This window comes from Plecotus auritus (genome assembly GCF_963455305.1).
Source record: "Plecotus auritus genome assembly, chromosome: 5".
In the NCBI taxonomy this organism is placed as follows: Eukaryota; Metazoa; Chordata; class Mammalia; order Chiroptera; family Vespertilionidae; genus Plecotus; species Plecotus auritus.
Window position 1 is genome coordinate 68,146,458 of NC_137776.1, and position 27,660 is coordinate 68,174,117.

At 44.2% G+C, this 27,660-nt stretch overlaps 2 protein-coding genes across 3 annotated transcripts in view; one reads left to right on the top strand and one right to left on the bottom strand.

Annotated features, from left to right (window-relative positions):
• Window positions 1–27,660, bottom strand: part of KIF5C (kinesin family member 5C) — a 174,902-nt gene that overhangs the window by 116,680 nt on the left and 30,562 nt on the right. The window lies entirely within an intron of this gene.
• Window positions 26,165–27,319, top strand: LOC308249530 (GA-binding protein subunit beta-1-like; the record flags this gene model as incomplete). The annotated part of the gene is made up of 3 exons (XM_080671110.1): window positions 26,165–26,769; window positions 26,821–27,065; window positions 27,120–27,319. 3 exons carry the CDS (start codon window positions 26,165–26,167, stop codon window positions 27,317–27,319), a joined length of 1,050 nt encoding a protein of 349 aa, XP_080527236.1.

Here is a 27,660-nt window from a genome sequence, read left to right on the forward strand (position 1 = left end):
TATTATGAATACTGCAGTCATATAAAAGTTTTTTATGTGGATGCATGTTTTCATTTCTCCTGGGTCTATATCTAGAACTGGAATTTGGGGGGTCATAAGGTAATTCTATGTTTAACTTTTTGAGGAGCTGACAAATTGTTTTCCAAAGTGGCTGTACCATTTTAGGTTGCCACCAGCAGTATATGAGGGTTCCAATTTCTCCACATCCTTGCCAACACTTGTTACTGTCTGTCTTCTTTATTATAACCACCCTATTGGGGTATGTAGTGGTATTTCTTTGTGATGCTGACTTACATCTTGGGAGAACTTTTTTAAATTGACATTTAATATACCATAAAATGTATTTTTACATACACATTATGGATACAGAGATGTCTCCAACCATTTTAACACACTGTTGTGCTATTATCTCAACATTTATAAAATGACCCAATATGAGAGAATCATCTTATGGAAAGTAGAAGTTATACACATTCATGTGCTTTATGAAAGAGAACAGTGGACCAGGAGGAGGGGACTTAAAAGGGATTTCTGATAGGGTTTCTGTGCCCCTTACTGCAGTAACCCATACTGAGTGTTGCCCAAGGAAAGCAGAAATGAATTCAAAGGCACTTGGGTATCATTCCCATCTCTTGGAGGCTGCTTCCCCATCTGTAAAACTGAGCCAATAATATCCACAATGCAGGCCTCCTGTGAGGATTAGATATGCTCATGCAAATGAAGAACCTAGGGCAGTGCGTGGTGTTACAGAAGATGCTCAAGATGTGGTCAGCACTGTTTTGCAATAAGAAATTTGGAACAATTTATACCAGGTGATAATGTATTGACTCAGAAAGTTAGCATGCTGCTGCCCTTACAACATCCAAGTATCAAAGCACACCTCGGGCATCTTCTGGCCCACAGGTCTGCGACTCATGAATTTGGCTCCACTGAGCATGGGGCCATTTAATTTCTGAGGGTACAAGCAAAACTTAGTCGGATCCAAGGCCATCCTATACATGCTTTAAAAATAAATAAAATGTCTATATCCAGCCATAAAGCTTGTTCAAGAAATACAAGGAGCTGAGTCCATATAGGCCACAGAGACTCACCCGCTTTGCTATTACAGCTTTAGAGCTTCCTGGAAACTTCCGGGTTAATACCAACTACAAACCCGAAATAGATGCTTCCCGGGTCCTGACCATAACACCCTTTCAATCATCACTATTTCTTCGCAGGCCAGCCCCACCTCCAACATCTGCATCTCTTTGCCTGGCTGCTGGCTGCTGGAGCCCAGTCTATGGCCTCTAGGTGGCCAGGACCTCCCAGCACCAACCGAGCAGTCCTCAACCAATGACTGATAGGAGTTGGGGTAAATACTTTACCCCAGGAGTGGAAGTGGAGGGGGTGATTCTGGCTCCCAGAGTTCCCCCGCCCCGGGGAAAAAACTCCCATTGCTCGGGGTGGTAAGCTGTGTGATGCCCCGCCCCACCTTGGTTCCTTCACTTTCCTGCCTCACTTCACCCTTCATCAGTGTTTCCTGGATCCACCTCCCAAAGAAACTTGCACTTGAATCCCTGTCTCAGTATCTGCTTCTGGGAAGCCCAGAGTAAGGTAAAACCCTAGACAGGTTTTTCAGTCTTTCATTCAGTAGGTCCTAAGAGATTCCAGATTGTTGTATCACTTACGGAGCCATCACATTTGGCTGATGTCCAGGGAAGAGGGTGAGTGAAAATGGAAATCCTTGTTAAAATTTAACAAGCTATGAGCTTGGGACAATGGCCTAGAAAAGAGGGTACCTTTTTCTTCATAAAAGGGTGCTGGTCACTTGCCAACCCTTGGGTGCAGGGGGCCACGTCTGCCCAGATTACATAGGATTGCTACCGGCTGCTGAAGGCCCTGGCCTCGCAGAGTGCCTGTGCACAATGTACAGGTGGGGTAGGTGCTCGGTAACAGTCTGCGGATGGTGATGAGGACTCACATCTGCCAGAGGAGCACCTGGGAGATCAGACGCTGGACAGTATGAACGGGTGCTGGGTGCTGGGGGAGAGAATCCATACTCATAGTATCTCTCTAGTGTGTCAGAAACTTTACTAGCTGACCGTTCTTGTTCCCCACATCCAAGATTTTAGCAGTCACAGAGCTGCCCTCTCTTCTTATCCTTTCACAACTATTTACCCCACCCCCACCTTCCCACTTCTCTGGAGCTGGCCTGCAAACCCCCAGAGCCCACTGTGCGGAAGCACTCCAGACCTGGCAGTGACCACCAGCTCTTTCCTGTCACTATGACATCGTCTTCCAGGTTCATCAATCTGTAAACGGAGCTGCACAAGGAAACCCTATGGCCAAGCAGCCTGCTTTCTCCCATCAGCTGAACCCTCCACTCCAGCTCCATCTTCTCGCCACTCTACTGCCTGCCCCTAACTGCGCTGGGATGACTCTGTGACTGGGTCTATAACTGCTAAGCCAGAGCTGGACCCAGACATTCCCATCCCATTGCCCACACTGGCTCTGTGCCCCAGGGAAGGCACTGGTGCCAGTTCTGGCCAAAGCCAAGGCTGCTCCCAGGAGAGACACTGACGTCCATAAAGCAGCAATTGGCTCCTGCAGTGTTGCCATGGCAATGCCAACCTCTGCAGTCAAGAATGGACAAAAGCAGCACAGAAGAATGAACCTTACAGGAGGAAACCAGGCTAGAATTCTCTCCTTCCTGCCAAGAGTCTTGCTGTGGGGACACACAAGCACTGTCAAGACCGCAGACGGCTACAAAAAACCACTCTGGAAAGGCAACCCGCCCAAGTGATAATGAAAAAATTCAGAATTACTGCCTGGCTAATAGGCAACATGAAGACAGAAGTGTTAAAGAAATTAATGGAATCTGTGTTTCAAAAATATGATTCTTATTTGTATATGATTTTCATCTCATATCAAAATACAATGAACTCTCTCCTCCCCGTCCCATCTTTGCCCTTGAACTGCTCTTTACCTTAATCTACCAAGATACAGGGATGCATACAGTCAGGGGAACTGGTTCCAGAACCTCACCCCTCACATGCCTATTGACCTATATTTTCTGGGCCTTCCCCTCTCTGTAAAGTGAAGGATTGGTTCTTTCTATGCCGCAATAATGTGCAGCACACGGGTTCTGACTGTTCCCCGTAAGAGTGGCTTCTATCTTGACCACACACAGCACAAGAGAAGGTAAACTAAACTGGACTGAGCCCAGTGTGCTACATATTTAGAGAAATGAATGAAAATTGCTGCTATATGATTTCAGCAGATCTGGTTTCCTGCCAAGTCAAGAAAAGGAAGGAAAAAAAATCAAACCTTCCTCATTGGGGAGGAGGCTGAAAAGCTGTTTCACTGAAGGGAGAATGTAGGACTTATTCAGCATAGCCAACACTGAGCCGTTTCTGGGGCATGTCGCCCAGTGGCAGCATCCTGGCTCAGCTCTGCGCATTCCAGGCAACCTGTCACTCTGCAAACCTCTCTCAGTCACACGGAGACTCAGGTGGCACCTCCAATACAGAAGCCACATGGTCACACATACAAAAGTTCTCCTCTCTTCAGTTAAAAAATGAAATAGAAAAACTTTTGCCCAGGACTTCACTTGGCTAAGTATGGTGCCTATAGAGGCTTCTGATAAACTGCAAATATTTACTACAAACAGAATGGAAAAATACTGGGGGTTTTTTTCACTCTGCAGAAATATCTTTTAAAATTATAATTTTCCCATATATTGAATAGCAATTTTGCTTTTATAGTTAAGTTCAGGCCATTTGTCTCCATTTGTTTATCAGGACTGGAGAGGCTGGGCAGGAATTTTAGCTTCCCTTCCTGGGACTGAATAATAACTTCATGGCCATGTGAAAGGCAACGATTTGAGCCGAAAGGCAATGAGAAGATCCAGAATTTCTGGTTCCCAGCTGAGCCTTGAACCCTTGACACAATATTGCATCTTATCACTGACCCTCCAGGAACATTTTTAACCCCCAACTATCCTATCTAATAAAAGAGTAATATGCAAATTGACCGTCACTCCAAGACACAAGATGGCTGCCCACATGTGGACACAAGATGGCCTGCAGGGGAGGGCAGTTGTGGTCAGTTAGGGGTGACCAGGCCAGCAGGGGAGGGCAGTTGGGGGGGACCAGGCCCACAGAGGAGGGCAGTTAGGGGTGACCAGGCCAGCAGGGGAGGGCAGTTAGGGGCAATTGGGCTGGCCGGGGAGCAGTTAGGCGTTGATCAGGCTGGCAGGGGAGTGGTTAGGGGGTGATCAGGCTGGCAGGCAGAAGCATTTAGGGGCAATCAGGCAGAGGCAGGTGAGCGGTTTAAAGCATCAGTCCTGGATTGTGAGAGGGATGTCCCAGATTGGAGAAGGTGCAGGCTGGGCTGAGGAACAACCTCCCCTCATGCATGAATTTTGTGCACCGGGCCTCTAGTAGGTTGTATAAGAATGCCACGCATTTGGGTTTAGAACATGACACAGTATAACCCAGAGCGCAATGACTTGCTTTTACATATTACTGATAAAATGGCTACCACAAATTACAGAAAAAGATGGCCCACAAGAGAGAGTAATTACATCAACCAAAACCAGCAAGGGTCATTAAGTCTGGGGTAGCTATGTCATGATTAGTGTCAAAGGTGGCTCCCCTTTATTTCTAGTCTGCAGAGGCAAGATTTTTTAAAGGAATGAAATGGGGGAAAAAATAGATACAGAGGCAAAGAAGCATTGAACAGACTGTCAAACTACAGCAGGAAGGCAAAGGAGGTTGGGGGGGCGGGGGGGGCGGGCTGTAAGAGATCAACCGAAGGACTTGTACGCATGCATATAAGCATAACCAATGGATAAAAGACACTGGGAGGGGGGGGGCAGGTAAAGGCATGTACTGGGGGGGAGGGGGGAGGCCGGGGGGAGGTCAATGGGGGAAAAAAAAGGAGACATATGTACTACTATTTGTAATACTTCAAACAATTAAAAATAAAATAAATAAATAAATAAATAAGGAAGAAAAAAAAAGGTGGCTCCCCCATCCGATTAGAGTGCATTAGCGCTATAAAAGGGGAGCTGCCTGATGCAAATCTAAACAGCTCTTCCACAGCCACTAAGTTTAGGATGGATGGGCTGGAGCTGGGCTATGCATGCTTCATACAACCCAGTCCGAGGAAACTCTGCCCTCATCCAGGAGAAGAGAAATTTGACCTATAGAGGCAGAGGTGGCTTTCCCACTGGCAGATGAAGTATACGGGCCCACCAAAAAAAAAATTCTTTAAAGATTTGGTATTACTAAATTCAGCCACAATTTTGTAATCAGAAAAAAAGACTTTTAATTTTATTTGGAGGATATGGCATCCTATTGTTTAGTGCTTAAGATACTGGAAGAGTTGGATGGCCACAAAGAGGTGGAATTTAAAAAGCAAAAATCTCCCAATACTTCTTCTGCCCCTCTCTCCTGACCTGAAGTTTGGACAAGTGAACCACGAATGCACTAGACAATAAGAGAGACTAACGTTTCAGAAGGCTATGATCAGAAATAGTTCTCTAGTGTTTGCTAGGAACAGCAATTAGCTTATCAGATTCATCAGTTAATAGAACAGAGATTTAAAACAATTGTTCATTTCTGAGTAGATAGTGGAGGGAGGGGGTGTTCCCCCCCAGACGAAGAGAGACATCAGGATGAGGGGGAGAGGGGAGCACCAAAGGCAAATGCCATTTCCTTCACAAACACTCTAGGATAGGCCAGCAGGCAATTGTTTAAACCTATTATTCCGGCGCTTTTGGCCCAAAGATCGAGGGCAGTAAGTGTTCAATAGATGCCCACACTCAGATACCTGAGGACCGCTTACTGGTACCTTCTCCTTGAGAAGGGAGCCCTGTGTTCTTCAGTTCTCATCCCGTGTTTCCTTCCAGCATCTCCCTTTCACGGCATGATTTAAGAAGAGGAAGAAGAACCCTGTGTTATCTTCTTCTATTTTTTTTTTTCTTTGTCCTCCCTCAAACTACTGCCCCCTCTGTCAAACCACTTGGAAGTCTGGTCTTCTCTTGCCTCTACTTCCTCACCCCTCCACCTTATATCCCACCACTTAATTTTTGCCTTCATTCAGCTGCTTTCTTAAAGAGTTCCAGAGCCTCCTAATCCTCAAATCTAGGACCTGTGACTGGCTTCAATGTCCTCAAAACTTACAAACCATTTAGAACTGTGCACCAGCAACCTTGTTGAAACTGACCTGCTGTCTGCCTGGGCGCTGCAATCCCTGCTCAGGACTTTCCTCTTTTGACTCCTCCTTCCCTTCCTGTCACTGGTTATTACAGCCAACTCCTAATATAGAACATCCCCCGCTCTCCCACCACACCTCTTCTCTTCTCTTTCATACCTTCCTCTTCAGTACGCTCAAACACTCCTTTGGTTTCAGCCATAGCTGTGTGCCGAAGACACACACAAGTCTACCACTAACCCTGAGCCCCAAACCCATGGTACCAACTGTCTGATTAAAGTCTCTAACTGGATGTCCCCGAAAACCCTAAACAATGTATGTTGAAGAGGGAGCCTTTCTCCTCCTCCCCCTCCACCTTTTCTACCACTGTCCCCAGTCATCTAAGGTCAGAGCCACCTTGCCCATAGTCCCTCACCACTGTCAGTCAGTTGCCACAGAGTGGTGGTTCAGTTCTCTGGTCTATCTCTTGCTTTGCACCTCAATTATCCTTATCACTTTTTGTGCAAGTAATCTGCTTGTCTCTTCTCCCTCCAGTGCATTCTACATCCTTACCCAAATCCATCTTCCTTTGGTCCACCTGCTAAAAGATGGTTCTGTCACTTGTTAGGATGCTCTACTGTATATAGCCCCCTAGTTAGATGCCTTCAACAATACAAAACCTGTAGAACAACCCCCACAGTGGGTCCCTCCCCACCCAACACTCCAGGGCCACAGGCACAGCACCTTTCCAGCAGCTGCCTCACTGCTCTAACTATTCCCTCCAACTGGAATGGCACCTTGACACCTTTACCTTGTTATCCATCAAATCACTACCTGTTCTTTAACACTCATACCAAATGCCATCTCTTCCACAATGAAGCTTTTCTGGATAAATGCCCGCTGTCACAGGTTCATTCTCTCTCTCTCTCTCTCTCTCTCTCTCTCTCTCTCTCTCTCTCTCTCTCTCCCCCCTGTCACAGGTTGGTTCTCTCTTTCTTCCCCCTCCACCCTCCCTCCCCGCCTCCTTCCTGCTCCTTCTTTGAGCTCGCAGGCACTCTCATACAATTCCAGGAGGGCTATGATCACAAACTATGTCATAATACAGATTAGTCATCTGAAGCACCACTGAGGTCAGAAACTAGGGGAGAGGGATAACGTATCTGAGTGACTCACCTGCCATACCCTGTGCTGTGCCTGGGTCATAGATGTCTCACAACTACTCTCTGATAATGTGACTATCACTCTTTTTTTTTTTTAAATATATTTTATTGATACTTCACAGAGAGGAAGGGAGAGGGATAGAGAGCTAGAAACATCGATGAGAGAGAAACATCGATCAGCTGCCTCCTGCACACCTCCCACTGAGGATGTGCCCGCAACCAAGGTACATGCCCTTGACCGGAATCGAACCCGGGACCTTTCAGTCCGCAGGCCGATGCTCTATCCACTGAGCCAAACCGGTTTCGGCTAACTCTTTGCATTTTACAAGTGACAAGGTCAGGTTCAGAGAGGTTCCTGACTTGTCCAGGGTCACAAGGCCCATATTATATTTGCTTAACGTGGTGGTAATGAGAACCAAAGAATAAAAGGCATAGAAAAATCACTTTACAAATTGCAAAGCACTATACACATATTTGTTATCATTATAAGTTATATTAACCATTTATAGATGTTTAGTTAAGAACATGCTGAAAGAGAAACCAAGATGGCGGCATAGGTAAACACCTAAACTGCTGCCTCGCACAACAATTTCAAAACTACAACTAAAAGACAGAACGGACACCACCCAGAACCGCAGGAAAGCTGACTGAGTGAAAATTCTACAACTAGAAGGAAGGAGAAAAGCTCACAGAGAATTGGAGGTACGGCAAAGGGTCTTTGTGCGCGCAGAGAGGAAGGGCGGCAGAGTGCCTGGCTGGCTTTCTCTGGCGGAAGGGGGAAGGGAGCCCCCGACCGCATTGAACCCCAGTTCTGACTGCACTGAACACCTATTCCGGGCGAGCCCCTGGGGACCCACGCTCTTGTGGGGGGAGTCTGGACTCTCGGGCGGAGACTCGGGAGCCGGGGAAGGCGGAAGACTGAAAGTCCGCTCGCGCCAGTGCGCACAAAGGCTGCGGGAGGCTGCCACAGGCTTTCCCTAGCGGAAGGGAGTGAGAGGCTCCTGACGGCACAAAACCCCAGTTCTGACTGAAGTGAGCCCCAGTTCTGACTGCAGTGAACCCCAGTTCCAGGCGAGCCCCCGGGGACCCACGCTCTTGTGGGGGGAGTCTGGACTCTCGGGCGGAGACTCGGGAGCCGGGGAAGGCGGAAGACTGAAAGTCCGCTCGCGCCAGTGCGCACAAAGGCTGCGGGAGGCTGCCACAGGCTTTCCCTAGCGGAAGGGAGTGAGAGGCTCCTGACGGCACAAAACCCCAGTTCTGACTGAAGTGAGCCCCAGTTCTGACTGCAGTGAACCCCAGTTCCAGGCGAGCCCCAGGAGACCCACGCTCTTGTGGGGGGAGTCTGGACTCTCGGGCGGAGAATCGGGAGCCGGGAAGGCAGAGGACTGAAGGCACACACGTGCTAGCAAGGGCAAGGCTGATGGGAAGCCAAGACTGAGACTCCACCCCATCCAAGCTGAGCACAGAGGCTAGTGCAATTTGGCAAGTCTAATCCTATAAGGCTGTCTCCAGCACCGGACTTCTCCCAGCATAGACACAGCTGATCCTTACAGCCAACTGGCCTGGAGGTCAATTCTTCCCAGTGATACCAACAACAATAAAGACTTAATTACAACAAGGCTGTACACACAGTCCACAAAGGTGTGCACCAAGAGTGTCCACCTCAGGTTAACTGGGGAGGCAGACCCACTGGACCAAATTGGAAACCTAGCACAAATATCTACCTTACCAACTCAGGGAATCAATGAAAATGCGGGGTCAAAGAATCAGATCACAAACGAAAGAAATGGAGGAAAACAAACGACTGGATATAGAATTCAAAACCACGGTTATAAGGCTTTTTAAGAATATCCTAGAAAAGGCCGATAAATATAACGAGACCCTCGAAGAGATGAAAAAGGACCAACTAGAAATTAAACATACACTGACTGAAATAAAAAATATTATACAGAGACCCAAAAACAGACAAGGGGAACACAAAAATCAAGTCAAAGAATTGAAATACAAAGAAGCAAAAAACACTCAACCGAAAAAGCAAAAAGCAAAAAAAAAAATCCAAAAAGTTGAAGATAATGTAAGAAGACTCTGGGACAACTTCAAGCGTACCAACATCAGAATTATGGGGGTGCCAGAAGAAGAGAGAGAGCAAAATACTGAAAACCTATTTGAAGAAATAATGACCGAAAACTTCCCCCACCTGGTGAAAGAAATAGACTTACAAGTCCAGGAAGCACACAGAACCCCAAACAAAAGGAATCCAAAGAGGACTACACCAAGACACATCATAATTAAAATGCCAAGAGCAAAAGACAAAGAGAGAATATTAAAAGCAGCAAGAGAAAAACAGTTAGTTACCTACAAGGGAGCACCCATACGACTGTCAGCTGACTTTTCAACAGAAACTATGCAGGCCAGACGGGAGTGGCAAGAAATTTTCAATGTGATGAATAGCAAGAACCTACAACCAAGATTACTCTACCCAGCAAAGCTATCATTCAGAATTGAAGGGCAGATAAAGAGTTTCACAGACAAGAAAAAGCTAAAGGAGTTCATCACCACCAAACCAGTATTATATGAAATGCTGAAAGGCATTCTTAAAGAAGAGGAAGAAGAAAAAAGGAAAGATAAAAATTATGAACAACAAATACATATCTATCAACAAGTGAACCTAAAAATCAAGTGAATTAAAAACCTGAGGAACAGAATAACCTGGTGAATACAATAGAATCAGGGGCATAGAAAGGGAGTGGACTGATAATTCTCAGGGGGAAAGGGGTATGGGGGGGTTCATAAAGAGACTGGACAAAAATCATACACCTATGGATGAGGACAGTGGGGGGTAGGTAAGGGCAGAAGGTGGGGTGGGAAAGGGCTGGAGGGGAACTATGGGGGAAAAAAGGAGAAATAATTGTAATAATCTGAATAAAGATTTATTTAAAAAAAAAAAAAAAAAGAACATGCTTTCTATCTTACCCATTTTGGATTCACTGCAGCATTTGTGATAACTATTAAAAGTTTAAATCATTGTTTAATTAAATTGGATTTCTGATGCCATGTCCTGAATTAATAGTATTTTTGAAAAATTTTACACCAAAATAAAAGTTGCCATTTATTTTGCAGGTGCAAGTGTCAGGCACAGACGATCTCTGGTCTCCACCACAATGCTGGGAGGTTTGTCTCACTGTCCTCAGGTTATATGTGGGAAATAGAGTTCAGTGAGGAACAGTCATACAGCTAATGAGGCGCAGGGGCGGGAGGATCTAATTTCAAAGTTCACAATTTCCCACCACTGCAGACTCCAACCACAATGATCCAATTTGCCCAGACGCTGTCAGAATCCAACAATGTTCCTGCATTGGAGTGAGTCCTGTCGCTTACGAGCACAGAATCATTTTCCTTCTTATAGCCACAAGCACTAAGCGCTCCCTCTCAACAACACCACATCCTCACAAACCTGGCATAATCAGCACCCCTTCCACACAGCTGGGCGATTTCACACATCCTTACAGATTGAGAACGTCCCTTGTCCCTGATTTACTCAACAAATACTGACAGATCCTTCACGTGCCAGGCACTGCTCCAGGACACTGGGAATGCAGCAGCGATGAGACACGAATCCCGTTTTTTATGGAGCTTTCATTCCAATGGAGTAGGAGGAGACAGGCAGTAAGGAACCAAATCATAACAAAGCTGATTTCCCCTAGTGTTGGGATGTGATGAAAATAAGGAGGGTCGGGGAGGATGGCTCTGAGCATGTGACACCAGAGCAGGGGCTTGGAGTTTTGCCAGCCATGGCAAGAGTGAGGGTAGAGTGCTCCAGGTAGAGGTCACCAGAAAGGTGCAGCCTCCGGTTAGGAAGCTTGCAGGTCCCGTAACGTGGTCAGAAGTAATGGGAGAGAGCTAGGAGCTGGAAGGCAAGAGATGATGCAGGAAAGCCAGGCAGAAGCCTGGTGCTGGAAAGCCCTGTTGTACATCCTTGTAACGTTCTTTTAAGCAAAGGAATGGCCTAATTGGGCTTCGGCTTTAAAACAGTGCTCTGGCTGCTCTGTGGGGACTTGGTATTTGGGGAGGGAATGTGAAGTAAGACAAACATGAAGACCAGTTAGGAGACCATTCAGAAGTCCAGAAAGATAGGAGGCAGCTTGGATTAAGGAGAGGGCAATGGAGATGGAAAGAAGAGGCAGATTTGGGGTACAGTTGGGAGGTGGGCCCATGCCGCAAACAGGAATGAAAAAGAACCACATGTAAAATGCCTAAGAAAAAACTTCACAAAGGATGTGAAGGACCTATATACTGAAAACTTACAAAGCATTATTAAAAGAGATTGAAAAAAGACACAATGAAATGGAAAGATACTCCATGTTCATGGATTGGAAAGAATCAACATAGTTAAAATGGCCATATTACAGATTTAATGCAATCCTCATCAAAATCCCAATGTCATTTTTTAAAGAAACAGAACAAAAAAATCATTAGATTTGTATGGAACCACAAAAGACCCCGAATAGCCAAAGCAATCCTGAGAAAAAAGAAAGAAGCAGAGGTATCACACTACCAGACTTCAAATTATATTACAAAGTTATGATAATTAAAACAGGATGATATTGACAGAAAAGCAAACACACAGACCAATGGAACAGAATTGAGCCCAGAAATAAAACCACATGTATATGGGCAAATAATTCTTTATGAAGGAGCCAAAAACACACAATGGAGAAAAGTAAGGCTCTTCAAAAAATGGTGCTGGGAAAACTGGAAAGCCACATGCAAAACAATGAAAGATTACCGTTTGTCCCCATGTACAAAAATTAATTCAAAATGGATTAAAGTCCTAAATATAACATCTGAAACAATAAATTACATAGAACAAAACATATAGACTAATAAACTTATGGACCTTGGACTTAGAGAACATTTTATGAATTTGATTCCAAAGGCAAGGGAAGTAAAGGCAAAAATAAATGAATGAACTAAAAAAGCTCTGCACAGCAAAAGAAACCAACAAGAAAACAAAAAAGGCAACCAACTGAATGGGAGAAGATAATTGCAAACAACAGCTCTGACAAGTGGTAATGTCTAAAACATAAAGAACTCATACAATTCAACACCAAAAACCAATCCAATTAAACAATGGGCAGAGGACCTGAACAGACACTTTACCCAAGAAGACACACAAATGGCCAACTGACATATGAAAAGATGCTCAACTTCACTAGCTATTAGGGAAATGCAAATCAAAACCACAATGAGATACCACCTCACGCCTATTAGAAAGGCTATTATCAACAAAACAAGTAATAGCAAGTGTTGGAGAAGTTGTGGAGAAAAAGAACCCGCAATTCACTGCTGGTTGGACTATAAACTGGTACAGCCACTATGAAAAACAGCATGGCAGTTCCTCAAAAAATTAAGAATAGAGTCCCCATATGACAAAACAATCCCTCTTCTGAATATTTACACGAAAAACTCAAAAACATTTATTTGCAAAAATATATGCACCCCTATATTCATTGCAGCATTATTCACAGTGGCCAAGACTTGAAGACAACCAAAGTGTCCCTCGATAGAGGACTGGATAAAGAAGATGTGGTACATATAAACTACACATATATACTATTCAGCTATAAGAAAAGCTAAAATGCTGCCATTTGTGACAACATGGATGGACCTTGAGAATATTATACTAAGTGAAATAAGTCAGTCAGAAAAAGCTAAGAATCATATGAGTTCACTCATATTAGGACATAAAACTGAAACTCACAGACAACAGTATGGTAGCTACCAGAGGGAAGGGGTGGGTGGATAGCAAAGGGTAAAGGGGACCAAATATTTGGTGATGGAAGATGATTTAACTTTGGGTGGTAGGCACACGATACAATATACAGATCACATATCATAGAAATGTACACTGAAACCTATACGATCTTATTAACCAATGTCACCCAAATAAACGTAATTTTTAAGAAAAAGAACCACATGATGAACTCTTGTAAATACCCATGAGTCTGATAAACTGATCTGCATGCCAGTCACAGGCCACATACTACTTACTAAAGTCAGCCCCACCTCAAGGCTCAACAGGCCAAAAAGGTCCATTCATCCTTATTCTCAGTCTTTAGAGATTGCCTTCTCTCCTTTAACCTCCAAGTTCAAGCATGCCAACTGTGGAGTCATCAAATGGTCCAGAAATCAAGGCAAAGAAAGAGCCCGAGATACCAATACCTCATGTCAACATCTTGCATGCCCTCAACAATCCCACAGATTTGGTGCTATCACCACCCGATATGACAGGGAGAACACACTGGCTCTCCAATGTCACTTAACTGGTAGTTGGCAGATCCACAATCAAGTCCAGGTCTGTCTGACCCCATGCTCCTTCAACCTCGGACAAGATCCCAAGAGGCTTCACCAGAGGGAGAGTAAACCGCAGAGGCTACAGTACCATGAGCTGATCACACTCACTCCTGAAACTAGTCTGGTTCTACTTCTTAACTTCAGTTTCCCCCATTTTTTCCCCAAATTTTTCTAAGTAAGAAACTTTCACTTATTTAGCATATAATTATTGATGCTTCCTTGTTTCAGGCAACCTGATAGATCCTAGGAAGCCAAGAGTGAGGACACAGTCCCCAAGCACCAAGAATCCAGAGTCTCATGAGGGAGACAAAGACGCAGGAAGGGAAGGTGGCTTTTCCCTCCTAGGTCCTTTAAAGCTCAATAAATGCTAAGGTTAAACTGACACGGGAAATTTGGCTGCTATTTTCAAGGACTTTGCTGCTTTAGTGCCACACTGGCCTCATTATGTAGATAACTTCACAGATGAATTCCATTTTATTATACTCTAAGAGTACTGTCTAATAAAAAAAATGTGTCAGCTTAAAAAATGCAATGTCTCAGGCAAAGTAAATAACTTTTTTCTATTTTAAGCAGCAGTGCTAATCAGCACCTCACCAGAGAGCTGAGAGGGATTCTAAGTGCAATGTGGGGAATGATAGTAACAGAGAACAATCCTTGGCTGCCGGAGCCAGGCACCACGGAACCAGGGGCCATGGGGAGTGTGCTGCAGAAACCATCTCATTGAATCCTCGACGACCCCAGGAAATAGGTAACACTAGGATGCCTTTTTTATGGGTACAGAAACCGAGGCTTAGGGCAGTTAAATGACTTGCACGCGGTGACCCAGAGATGTCAGATGGAACAAAGGCCTGTGTTGTTAGCCCCTCTTCTGTTCTGCTAAGGCTAGGGTGGGCCTTTAAGATGGCTGAGGTGTCAGAAACAAGAAAGTGGTCTACAGGACCCAGCTTTATTTTGTTTGGAGGGGAGGAATGTTGGAGGGTGATTAATTATCGCATTTTCAGGGTATTTTTTAAATAAATTGAGACAGCTGCATCTCATGCCCCCAAGGTCAGAAGAAAAGGCTTTCACCCTCAGCCTGGCAGGTGAGGACAGAGATGCAATGTGTACAGACAGAGGGGATCTTGCTGGACCCTGGGGAGCTCTGCTGTCTCCCATAACTATTTGCCAAACCACAAATGCAAGGACCATTTCAAATCCCACCAGCTGAGAAGTCTTTTTTCTCTGGTTAGCTTCTTCTGTTTGAGAATATATGTCTTCTCCCCAGTTGAATGGCACCTCTCTGGAGAGAAGGAGCCAGGCCTTGCCTACCCCTCTGTCTCGGATGCATTTCTCTGGGAAATGCAAATTGACAGTGATTCTGAAAGCAATCATTGGAGCAGTCTGGAAAGGTCTGCTTTCGATCCTGGTCAACACTGGAATGCCTTTTCAAGATCAATTCCATAGCTGTGACTGTGGGCAGTGCTGAAATAAAAGAAAGCCAGGCTAGCCACAACTTTAATGTAAATGAGAGCAACAGCAACTGAGTAGATAGGAAAGATCAGAGCCACAACAGGCCAAGAGACTCCCACAGGGACTTCCAACCTGGAGACTATAGACTGGATCTCCAAACAAACCAAAAGACAGGAAATCGCTTTTACCATGAGGGCCCCAGTCACTGCTTTTATGCCTTAGGTCCCCAAACACTCCAACGGCCTTGAGCCACATAGTGAGACAGGAGGGGAGGGGCATATAGATGCTCTCCTCTCCCTACTTCCCCACCTTCCTCCTTCAGGCCCACCTGAGCCACAAAGGCCAACTTCACACCAGCTAACGCCTCACCTTGGTCTCCCCGTTCTTCCATGGGTGCCCACAGACCTGAATATGAAATCAGGAAGCACTGGGCGTGGAGCCATACACAGAAAATGACTTGCTTTTCTCGCTTGATTAGATGTGTTCTCCCTAGATTAAATGACTTACAGCTGCAGTGGTCACTCTGCTGCCACATGGTCCCCCTCACCCAGGAAAAAGATGCAAGAGACCACAGCCTCCTGAGCTAATGGGCAAAGCTCGGGACCCAGTCGTGCAGTGAGTGGGCCCTTTCTGTGCCCACCATTCCACCCTGGGTGCTTGAGTACCACGGTGTCTGAGGCCCAAGACCTTGACAACAGGCAGCCAATGCCATGAGAGCAGCAACAGCAGGCTGTCCTCACAGGCCATACCTGAGAAGGTGGTCTGTGCAACACAGGTGGGGACTTCCCCTGCTCCCCTCAGAGTGCAGACAAGCCCCTCACAAAGAAACCTCACAAGAGCCAGAAGCTCAAAAAGGGAGACTTCAGGCTACTTCCCTTTCAATCCGTCTGAAAAGCAGCTGCTACTGTCATTGTCCATCTCAGTTTTCAAGTTTTCCTGAACACCAAGCCCTTCCTGCAGCAAAGCTCGTCGTTCCAAACACCTCCCTCCCCAGGGCCTTCCAAAGGATCAGTTGGTCAGTACTTGCCTAGCTTCCCCCAGTCTCCACTTTTGCAGCCATTTGCTGCCCTTTAAGCACTTATACTTATTTCTTCCATTCTTCTGTTGAGTTATTTAAACATCAAGAATTGGCTAAATTTTACTTGTAGAATTTACTGGTAGGAGAGGCAACTTCTCCCTCTCTCCTCCATCTCCATCTTTCCTCCAGCATGGGCACAGTCTTGCTCTTTCTCCCTCCATCCTAGGTAAACCCACCTTCCTGCATCCCTTACCCTGGCTCCCTCTATCCTCTCTCATAAGCATCTTCTCCAATTCTTCCTCCATCAGCTAAAAAGAGGCCCATATTCTTGCTATTCTAAAAAACAAAACCCTTCCCATCCACCTTGTGTCTGCTTCATCTTCCTGTGCCATCGTCACACACCAAGCCTCTCAGAAAAAAGCAGAACATGCTCCGTGCTTCCTTCCTCTCACTCACTCCTCAGTCTATGCTGATCCTTCTGCTAAACCAGCACCCACAAAGGCCTCACAGCTGTCCCGTCAGCAAACCTAGCTGCCTCCCTCGGTCACCTTATGGCCTTCTCTGCAGCATCTGCCCCTGCACCAGCCTCCCTCTTCCAAAAAGATTGCTCCTACAGCTCTCAATTCTCTCAGTGCTCCTTCAGCTCCTCTCACTTCTCTTCTTTCCGAACACTGGCCTTCCCGACAATAGAGTTTTCGTCCCCTGCCCTCTCTAAACCATTGTTTCCCCACTCAGAGATTTGTGTGCTACCATCACAATCTTTGCCATAGCCATGTACCATCTGCAAACCTGTAACTTAGCATTTTTCTTTAAATCGATTCATTTTTCCTTAAATATACTTTCCACAAATCTTTTATATTACTATTATGCATAAAAAAATTACATATTATAAATAGAAGGCAGTAAAAATAAATACAATGAAAGCAAAGCAATATTAATGAATTCTAGCTGGATACCAGAGCCCACCAGGGGCTCCAAACCTAAGACCTCCTCTTTCCTTTTGTTAAAAGGAAAATCCCAAAGTATTAGAGATTAAAGACTAGCACCAAACTGAGCCTTTCTCTGACAGAATCACAAGAAATGAAAAAGGAATGAAAAGAAAATAACTTTTCATTGTGTGACTCCATGTTATCTAAGGCCATGTCTGTGTAGTGCCTAAAAATATCAGCTATGAAAATAATTTTCTGACTAAATACGAGGATTAGTTCTCATACCCCCATGGTTCTCTTCAGGAGACTTACAATTGTGACCCCTTTGATGGCTAACCATACTTCCTTTCCATCCCACATGCCCTTAGAAAATGAGATTATAGACATAAATTAAAACAAGATAGACAACAAACTCCCAGAATGTCAGAACTGGTACAGAACATCAGCCATCCACCCCAGATGGAGTTAACCATCAGCGCTAGAGCCTGCAACGAGTCCAGAGACTGCCTATCCCAATATGTCTCATCAATCAGTAACAAACAATAGGACAGCCAACATCTGAAAGGTTTACATGCCAAATGCTGCACCACACACCTCACATATATGCTCTTCAATCTGCACAATACCCTTATGAGGTTGATGGCATTATTATTCCCAATGTTAGGAAACCAACATTCAGAGAAGATAAGGAACCTGCCGAAGATGTCCAGGAATCAGCAGATCCAGGATCTGCACCAAGCCTGTCTGACTCCAGACTCGTGCTCCTAACTCTTCTGCTCACCGATGCTGAGGCACAAAGCAATTTTAAACCTCACAAACCTCAAAATAACAGCCTGCTGCTTTTAAGCACAATTAAGACAATGGGTTAGCACAACAGGAAAACCGTTCAATATCTAATTAAACATAATTACTGGTGTCCTCTAATTGTTTAGGAAAATAAGTTTCTCTCCGTTGACAAGCTATAATTCTGGTGTGAGCTAAGAGAACGTTCAAGTCTTCGTTACAGTCTGTACATCTCCAGCACATGCACAGATTACTGGTGAGTACTAGGGTGGCTCAAAGATGTCTTCAATATGTAACTTAGAATCAAATAAGCTAGGGCATGAGGGATTTTAGCAATTCTATCCAATCCTGCATTTTAAAGATGGGAAATCAGGGCCCAGGGTAGTAATTTCCCAAGAATATGCAAGTCTCTGCCTCCTACTCAAGTGCTCAGCGTACCTCACTCACTGATTAGACAGGTTAAAATCAGATCCTAAAGCTGAAAACCTGGCTTCACCACTTGGCAGCTGTGTGACCTTAGGCAAGTTACTTAACCTCTCTGAGCTTGAGCCAGGAAGGTAATAGTAATTATCACATAGGGTTTTATGAGGATTAGATGAGCTAATATATATAAAACACTTAGAACACTACCTGGGCATATGGCATCTTATTAATACATTTAGCCATTAACAAAAACTTTTATTTGAACAGTAAGCTACACATGGACGACAGCCTTGGAAGGACATCAAGGTTCTAATCACTGCTAAGAACAGTGATATGGGTGTGCTCTCACCTACTGAGGAGCTGTTAGAGTTCATCTCCAATTCCTGCAGGAAGCTCAAACAATGAAGCAAAGGAGTTTGGCTCCGGAGGGAGGGAGAAAGGCACAAAAACTTAGTGCCTTGCTCTGTGCTACTTCAGCTGCAGGAATGAGCTTCAGTGTCAGTAGTCATGCTCCTTTGGGTAGACTTGTTTCTTCGGACAACCATGACCAGCAGAGCAAACTCAAAAAAAAGTAACACGAGCAAATACTTATTGAGCATATACTTTGTAAAAAGCACTAGACGCTGTATGAGAAACAAAGAAATTTAGGTAGCAATATCTAAGGCAAGCTTAGCAAATACCTAGAACTACGCTCACTTCTTTCTTGCACACCATGGTAGGCATCACTAATCCATCACAGCACACTTGCCCAAAAAGCTCAAGTACAGCCTTACAATTCTTCTTAACCTGGTGCTCCAAAAGCCACTGCCAGTACACAAGCATTGAGTTTTAGGGGATGAAGGTATAAGCAGGCCACCCAAGAATGACGCATGGGCTAAAACTCAGTGGAAGCCAAGAATTATTTTCACTTACGTTCTTTTTATAAGATGGTTGCATTTAAAACCACTAAGGATACAAAATATATCTTACATGTACTGCAGTGAAAGGTTCAAAGCATCCAAGAGATAATACACATAAGCAATGTGAGATGCTCTTTTTATAAGACTCTTTGTCAAAATACACAAGGACTCCCAAAACATTCTAATTCTCCCCAGACTCCCAGCAGAAAAACTAGCAGCATCTTCATTTGAAAGGTAGGAAATGTGAAGGAACAGAGGCTGTAGGTGCTTATTAAAGCTGTCCCCTGGCAGATAGTGCCCGCCATGGCCTTGCCTCCTGTCGGACCAGTCGGAGGAGAACCCAGGACTCAGAGAAATAAAACAACCTAAGGGAAATACAGGAATGTGAATGGTACTTCTGCTGGCCAACCACAGAAGGTGTCGCCCCATCTCTGCATAAGGAAAAGAGACACTGAAATGGGGGAAACAGGGTCAGGATTTCTATTGTGTTGGGCTCCAATCATGGTTGTTACCGTGTTTCCCCGAAAATAAAACATCCTCCGAAAATAAGACCTACTTACAGGTTTCCTTCTGAGTGAAATATAAGGCATCCCCCAAAAATAAGGTCCCCAGGCTCTGTCTCAGAATGAAAATTAATTTACCATAAACTGGTCGCTAGGGCCGCCCCGACTGGCGTCTAGCAACCAGTGACGTTACGCGGAGTCCTGACGTCACTGCTGTGTGGAGGTGGAGCGGAGGTCGGAGTGAGCGGTGAACGCGGGGCGGGAGAGAGGAGGAGACTTTCGCAGATGTGTGTAGAAGAACAGGAGGATTAGAGCGGACGGGACGCGGCGAAGGTGGTGAGTGCTGGTCTGTCTCTGGTGACACTACCTGATGCTCGCGGCCGCCTTCATGATGACTGAAGGTTCTCAGTCAGTGGCAGACCCTGCTCCAGCCCAGATCCAGGCCCCAGCAAGCCCAGTGACAGTCCCCAGGCAGGCCCCAGGGGGTAAATGTCTGATAAAGGGGTAAGAGGGATGTCTGGTAAAGGTATTCAGTGGCACAGGGGTGGGGGGAGGGGGATCACTTAAAATGACACAGGAGGATCAGAGGGGGCAATCAAAATGACACAGGAGGATCAGAGGGGGCAATCAAAATGACACAGGAGGATCAGAGGGGACAATCAAAATGACACAGGAGGATCAGAGGGGACAATCAAAATGACACAGGAGGATCAAAAGGGGTTACTAAAATGGTAATCCCCCCTCTGATTCTCCTGTGCCATTTTGATTCCCCCCTCTGATCCCCCCTGTGTCATTTTCAGTGATCCCCCTCCCCCCACCTTGATACCCCAATTCCTTTTCTTTTACCCCTAGAAATGAGCGCAAAAAGAAAAAGCTCTCCATGGAGTACAAGAAAGGAATCGTGGAAGACTCTTGGGGCCAAAATCTTACTGCTTTCTGCAAAGAGAAGATGTTGAGTATCCGATTGGTCCGAAAATGGCGAGCAGAGTATGGTAACCTCATTGAACAAGTGGACAAGGGAAATGCTAAAAAGCGCAAGTGTGGATCAGGTCGGCAACCATTATTTTCCGAGCTGGAAGACCTGATCTGTGAATGGGTTGTTGACAGGAGAGCAAAGGCTTTGGTTGTGAATAGGGCTCAGATTCAAGAATTTGCCCTTGCAATGGCACCACAGTTTGACATAGTCCCCGAAGACTTCAAAGCATCACAACACTGGCTGGATAATTTCCTTCAGCGAAGTGAACTGTCTTTAAGAAGATCTACAACATTGTTTAGGTTGGAAGATACTCAAGTTATTAAGTGAGCACTTGCATTCAAGTCCTTTATTGATGATGCTGACTTCTCTAAATACAATCTTTCCAACATGATTGCTATGGATGAAACTGCAGTGTTTATGGGCCAATCATCTCAAACAACAATTGAACAGCGGGGTGCCTCCTTTGCATACATTCCCTCCACTGCTTACGAAAGTGCACGTGTTTCCTGTATTTTGGCAATTCGTCTGGATGGCACTAAAATCCCACCTTTAATCATTTCTAAGGGCAAGAAGGAAAAGATTGAACGTGTTTTGGGCGTTTTTATTCTTGAAACTGAAAAAGCCTGGGCCACACAAGCAGTTATAAGGAAGTGGGTCAATTTAATGCTACTGCTTGTTATGTGAGGGAGCCAAAGAGGTCTGCTAGTCTGGGATGCAGCCAGCACTCACCGCGCTAAAGACGTGAAGACATTTCTTCACGAAAGAAAAATAGATCAGATAATGATTCCCGCAGGAATGACGGCCTATCTCCAGACTCTTGATATTGCAATAAACAAGCCATTCAAAGACAATTTGCGCATGGAAATTAATGACTACATTGAAAATAGAATGGAGAGAAATCAGCGTGGAAACTTTGTGAAACCTAAACTGCAAGAAGTTGTGACTTGGGTGAAGAATTCATGGGAGAAAATCACTGACAGTTGCATTGCAAATGCACTGCGAGCAGGCTACCTTGACAACAAGTACTCATTTAAAGACAGTGCTATTGCTAAACATGAGAGATTTGGTCCACTGATTCTGAAAGAAATGGAGTCACAAGAAATTCACCAGGAAATTCAGGAATTAGATTGTTATGATGATGTTCCAGAAGATGATGACATGATTGTCATTGAATAAATGAGTAAATTCTTGATACTGTAGGATTCACAGTTTGTCTGGTTTGTGTTGACAACTACCGTACTACCGTACCGTATACAGGTAATAAATTTCCTTTATTTTCATTTAACAATAAATGTGTATCGTATTCTTCTTCATGGAAAAATAAGACATCCCCTGAAAATAAGACCTAGCGTGTCTTTGGGGGCAAAAATTAATATAACACACTGTCTTATTTTCGGGGAAACACGGTAGAAAGAGCCAGTGAGCCCAAGCCAGTGTGGTTGAGCATCGTCCCATTTACAGGAGGTCACAGGTTGGACTCCCGTTCAGGGCACATGCAGGAGGCAGCCGATGGATGTTTCTCATCAATGTTTCTATCTCTCTCTCTCTCTCTGTGAAATCAATAAAAACATATTTTTAAAGATTTTTTTTAAAGAAAGAGCCAGTAAGCTCAGTGAAGAGGTAGGTCCCCTCCATGTACAGCCCACCCATTTTGAAGAGACAAGAAGTAAAAGACCCTGTTTAATGCAAGTAAAAAGTTCTGTTTAAAAGTATACCTCACTTAGCAGAAAATATTCAAAGTGTTGAAAAGCAAGGACCTACAACCAAGATTACTCTATCCAGCAAACCTATCATTTAGAATCAGATAGCTAGCTTCCCAAACAAGAAAAAGTTAAAGGAGTTAATCAAGAAATACGAAGAAGAAAGATAAAAAATATGAATAATAAAATGGCAATAACTGCTTATGTACCAGCAATTATTTTAAATGTAAATAGTTTAAATGTTCCAATCAAAAGACTTACGGTGGCTGAATGGATAACAAAATAAGACCAGTACATATGCTATCTATAAGAGACTTTTCGGATGGAAAGACACACACAAACTAAAAATAAGGGATAAAAAAAGATGTTTCATGAAAATGGAAACAGAAAAAACAAATAGCCAGGATCAATACTTATACCAGACAAAATAGGCTTTAAAACAAAAGCTATAACAAAAGACAGAGGACTCAGTAATCCTACTTCTGAATACATATCCAAAAAGACTCAAAACATTAATTTGAAAAGATATATGCATCCATATGTTCACTGCAGTAATATTTACAATAGCTAAGCTATGAAAGCAACCTAAGTGTTCATCAATAGATGAATGAATAAAGAAGAAGTGGAACATATATACAATGGAATATAACTCAGCCATTAAAAAATAAAAATGAAATCTTGTCATCTGCAACAACATGGATGGGCCAGAGGGTATTGTGCTGGGTGAAATAGTTCAGACAGAGAAGGACAAATGTTTTTCGATTTCACTTATATGGGAAATCTGAAAAAAAATAAACAGACGCAAACCCATAGGTAGAACAGTTTGACAGCTGCCAGATAAGAGGGGAGGTAGTGAAAAAGGTGAATAGATTAAGAAATACAAATTGGTAGTTACTGAATAGTCATGGGCATGTAAAGTATAGCATAGGGAATATAATCAATAATATTGTAATAACTATGTATGGTGTCACGTGGGTACTACATTTATCAGGGTGCTCACTTCATATGTTATATAAATGTCTAATCACTACTAGTATGTTGTAAGAAAAAGTTCATACTATATGATTTCATTTTTATAAAACTGTAGACAAAGCAACTTGATCTCTAGTGACAGAGGACAGATTAGTATGTTTGGGAATGGTGGGGGTGGGGTGGAGTGGGGTGGGAGGGAGGGAGAAGTGGGGATGATTACAAAGGAACACTGAGAATCTTTTGGGGGGGATGGATATGTTATTCATTATCTTAACTGTCATGATGGTTGCATATATGTATACATATAACAAAACTTATCAAATTGTACACTTCAAATATGTGTAGTTTACTGTCTGTCAATTATATCTCAGTAAAGATACTTGAAACAAAACAAAGTTTTTAAAAAGTATACCTTGTTCACATTTGTCCTAAGTGTTCTAGTCTGTGTAGAGGAAACAGACCCGTTAAGAAAAGGCTATGACTGAGGCCATGTCTCACATAATCCGTTATCCAGATTCCGTAAGGGAGGACAAATAGTGTTTCCTCTGAAGTGCCCAAGAGATTGATGGGAGGAGGTTTCCAGGAGCACGGAGGGAGCTGGGAAGGCCCAGGGGGAAGGCGTGCCGGAGCCGGCTGTGGGTGTGCATGGCATGGGGGTGGCACATATGCATGGCTAGTTGCCAGACAGTGCTCTGAGAGGAAGTTGCTTTAAAAACATTTAATTGGTAAATAACCTGCTATTAAGGATGAAACCATTTATATCTTCTGTTTAAAACCTCTCTTTTACTATTTCAATGTTTTCTTGTTCATTCTTTGAGTAAGACATGTTTATATGATTCAACCACCAAAAGCATAAAAGGGTGTACAATGAGAAATCTCCCTTATAACTCTGTCCTCCCTTCTCCCAGCTGCCAGCTACTCCCCACCTCTCAAGCCAGCCACTGCTGCTGGTTCCACGCCTATCTTCCCTGAGTTCTTTGTACATAGAGAAGCAGACAGACATAGATTCTTAGTTTCCACCTTTATGCCATAAAGAGTGGCATGTGATATACACATGTCTCTACCTTGCTTTCAACATTTAATGTATCTTGATGATCTTTCCATCTATTACTACATAGAGAACTTTTGCATAAGTTTTCTTTAATTTACATATTTACATAAATATAAAGTATTCTACTAGATAATTTTGAAAATCATGTAACCATGACCTAAAATAAGATATAAGAAATTCGCGTTGTCAACCCCACCTCAGTAACCTCCCTTTTGGTTTGTCACCATGATGAGTGATTTTTTTATACATGTTCTAATGCTATAATGATATCCTGTTCCTGTTAGAGACTAGTGATGAATTTCACGAGATATTTCACCCCTCAGTGAAGGTTCCTCCAATACAGCTCCCTGCCCCACCCGCCCTGTCCCATTCTGGACAAGGTGCCCTTCCTGTGGTCCCACACCTGTATTGCCCTCCAACACTGCTCAATGGCCTCTGAAATGATTTTTCTCTCCCCATCTGTAAGATTGGGGTTCAGTCTTTGTCACCAGTGACACTCTGGTACCTAATGAGAAAGCACCAAGTAAATATTTGTTAAAGCCTTTCCCCAAGGCAGTTTGTAATTAGACAGTTAAAGTACCGATTCCCAGACCCATGTAGCTATGGAAGTGACTAAATGCAAACTCCATTTCACAATGAAAGTGACTGTCAGAAAGGAGGCAGGAATCTTGTAAAGAGGCCAAGGCAGGCCAGCCTGTGATGGAGAGGAGGCACTCAGGATTCGGTTAGCTACAGGGAAGAGGCCTTGTTGTCAGTTATCTGCCTTTGCTGATGAAGGAAAGAATGAGGGACAATTTAAAAGTTGATTTCCCAGGTTTTGAAAACAAATCAGAGGCCTTTACTGGGCTTAGCATGAAACGTTCACAGAGAAGGCATTCCCTGCACCCCATCACTAGACTGTAAATTTTAAACAGAAAAGGGAGGTAAGACTGGATATGGGACAGAGAGCGTCCACAATAACATGGGGTAGGAATGAGGGGAGATAAATTATCAGGAAAACCATCTGCTTCGAGTCTGAGAAGTAGAAGGTGTTGTCAACTTTGGGGAATACTGAAAATCGAGCTGCAGAGAAGGCAAATGGGAAAAATCACCAAATCAGCAGAATAGCTTTCCAAGGAACGAACAAGGTACCTGAAGAGTAGGAAAATGGTTCAATAAAGCTGACTGAGCAGCCAAATTCTGGGGCAGCTACCAACCTTAATTGTTTCTGTGCTGGTCTCAGCCAAGCTTGCCGCAGGGCCCGGTGGGACCACTCCTTTTCTATGGGATCTGAACTCATCCTGCTGCCTCCATGCCCCAGGACCATCTCACCCTTAGCCAGGGACTCAGGAGCTGGACACGAGGGTACAGTGGAGAAGTGGGGACACAACCTCACGGAATTCAGGAGGAAGAAATTTCTATTACTTGGTGGTAGAAATCTGTTGAACCAGTTTTTAAGGAATCTCTAGGTAAATGAGGAATATTAATCATCCATTTTTTATGCAAAGCACAAGCATGCAGAGGATGTTCTCATTCAAGACAATAAAATAAATCCCTTTAATATGTTTTACTTCACCTGATTTCTGTTTCTCATTATCCAAACGCTAAATCTCACAGAACGCTTCACACAACCATCCACCTCACGTGACAGCAGCACCTGGCTGTCAGGGAAGCCACATCCAGTACTGGGGTTTGAAAGCCCAACAATGGGTAGCAAGGCCGCGTCAGCTCAGCCGGGTGGGGAGCGCTTCGGGTCCCGCACCCCTCCCGCCGCTCCCAGAGCTTTTCCAGATGTCCCTGGTAGATTTGGGAAAGAAGCTTTTAGAAGTGGCACGAAGAGGTCAAGATGATGAAGTTCGTATTTTGATGGCAAATGGAGCTCCTTTTACTACAGACTGGCTGGGAACTTCTCCACTTCACCTGGCAGCACAGTACGGGCATTATTCCACCACAGAAGTACTACTTCGAGCTGGTGTAAGTAGGGATGCCAGAACCAAAGTGGACCGAACACCCTTACATATGGCAGCTTCTGAGGGCCATGCCAGCATAGTAGAGGTTTTGCTTCAGCCTGGTGCTGATGTCAATGCAAAGGACATGTTAAAGATGACAGCTCTACATTGGGCCACAGAACACAACCATCAAGATGTGGTGGAGCTTTTAATCAAATATGGTGCTGATGTACACACACAGAGTAAATTTTGTAAAACTGCATTTGATATTTCAGTAGACAATGGGAATGAAGATTTAGCAGAAATATTACAGATTGCTATGCAGAATCAAATCAACACAAACCCAGAGAGTCCCGACACTGTGACAATACATGCTACAACACCACAGTTTATCATTGGACCTGGAGGGGTGGTGAGCCTAACAGATGAAACAGCTGTGGCTACGGAGTAAGTAGTTACTGCAGAATCAGTGGATGGTGCAATTCAGCAAGTAGTTAGTTCAGGGGGTCAGCAAGTCATCACAATAGTAACGGATGGAATCCAGCTTGGAAATTTGCACTCCATTCCAACCAGTGGAATAGGCCAGCCCATCATTGTGACCATGCCAGATGGACAGCAAGTATTAACAGTACCAGCAACGGACATTGCTGAAGAAACTGTTATAAGTGAAGAACCACCAGCTAAGAGACAATGTATCGAAATAATTGAAAACCAGGTGGAATCTGCAGAAACAGAAGGATTGAGCCCGCAACCCAGGCATGTGCCCTTGACCGGGAATGGAACCGGCAACCTCCTAGTGCACCAGATGATGCCCAACCAGCTGAACCACACTGGCCAGGGCAAGGAGAGAGAAGCTCTTCAGAAACGGCTGGATGAAGCAAACCGAGAGGCCCAAAAATATCGACAGCAGCTTCTAAAGAAAGAACAGGAAGCAGAAGCCTACAGACAGAAATTAGAAGCTATGACTCGTCTTCAGACTAATAAAGAAGCTGTTTAGTTGAAATGAACATGTAGTTTGAGTTACTTCTGGTCAAGAAAGAATACAGTCTTGAACTGTACACAGTAAGGTGCAGTCATGGGAAGACAGGAGGCTAGAAGAGACTACAGATTGATAATTGGACTATAAAGCCATGTGGTCTGAATCCTTATAACATAAAACTTTTGAAGTTGTCAAATGTATTTAAAACTGAATTCCATAAATAGTTTTTGTTTTTTTTCACAGTTCTAAATGAGTTGATAAAGATTTTTGAAGAGATCCAAAAACACAATAAGCCACTGTTTTTGTGAATTCTTTTTGATTTTAGTATGAACGAACCTTAATTTCTCAGAAACAGAACA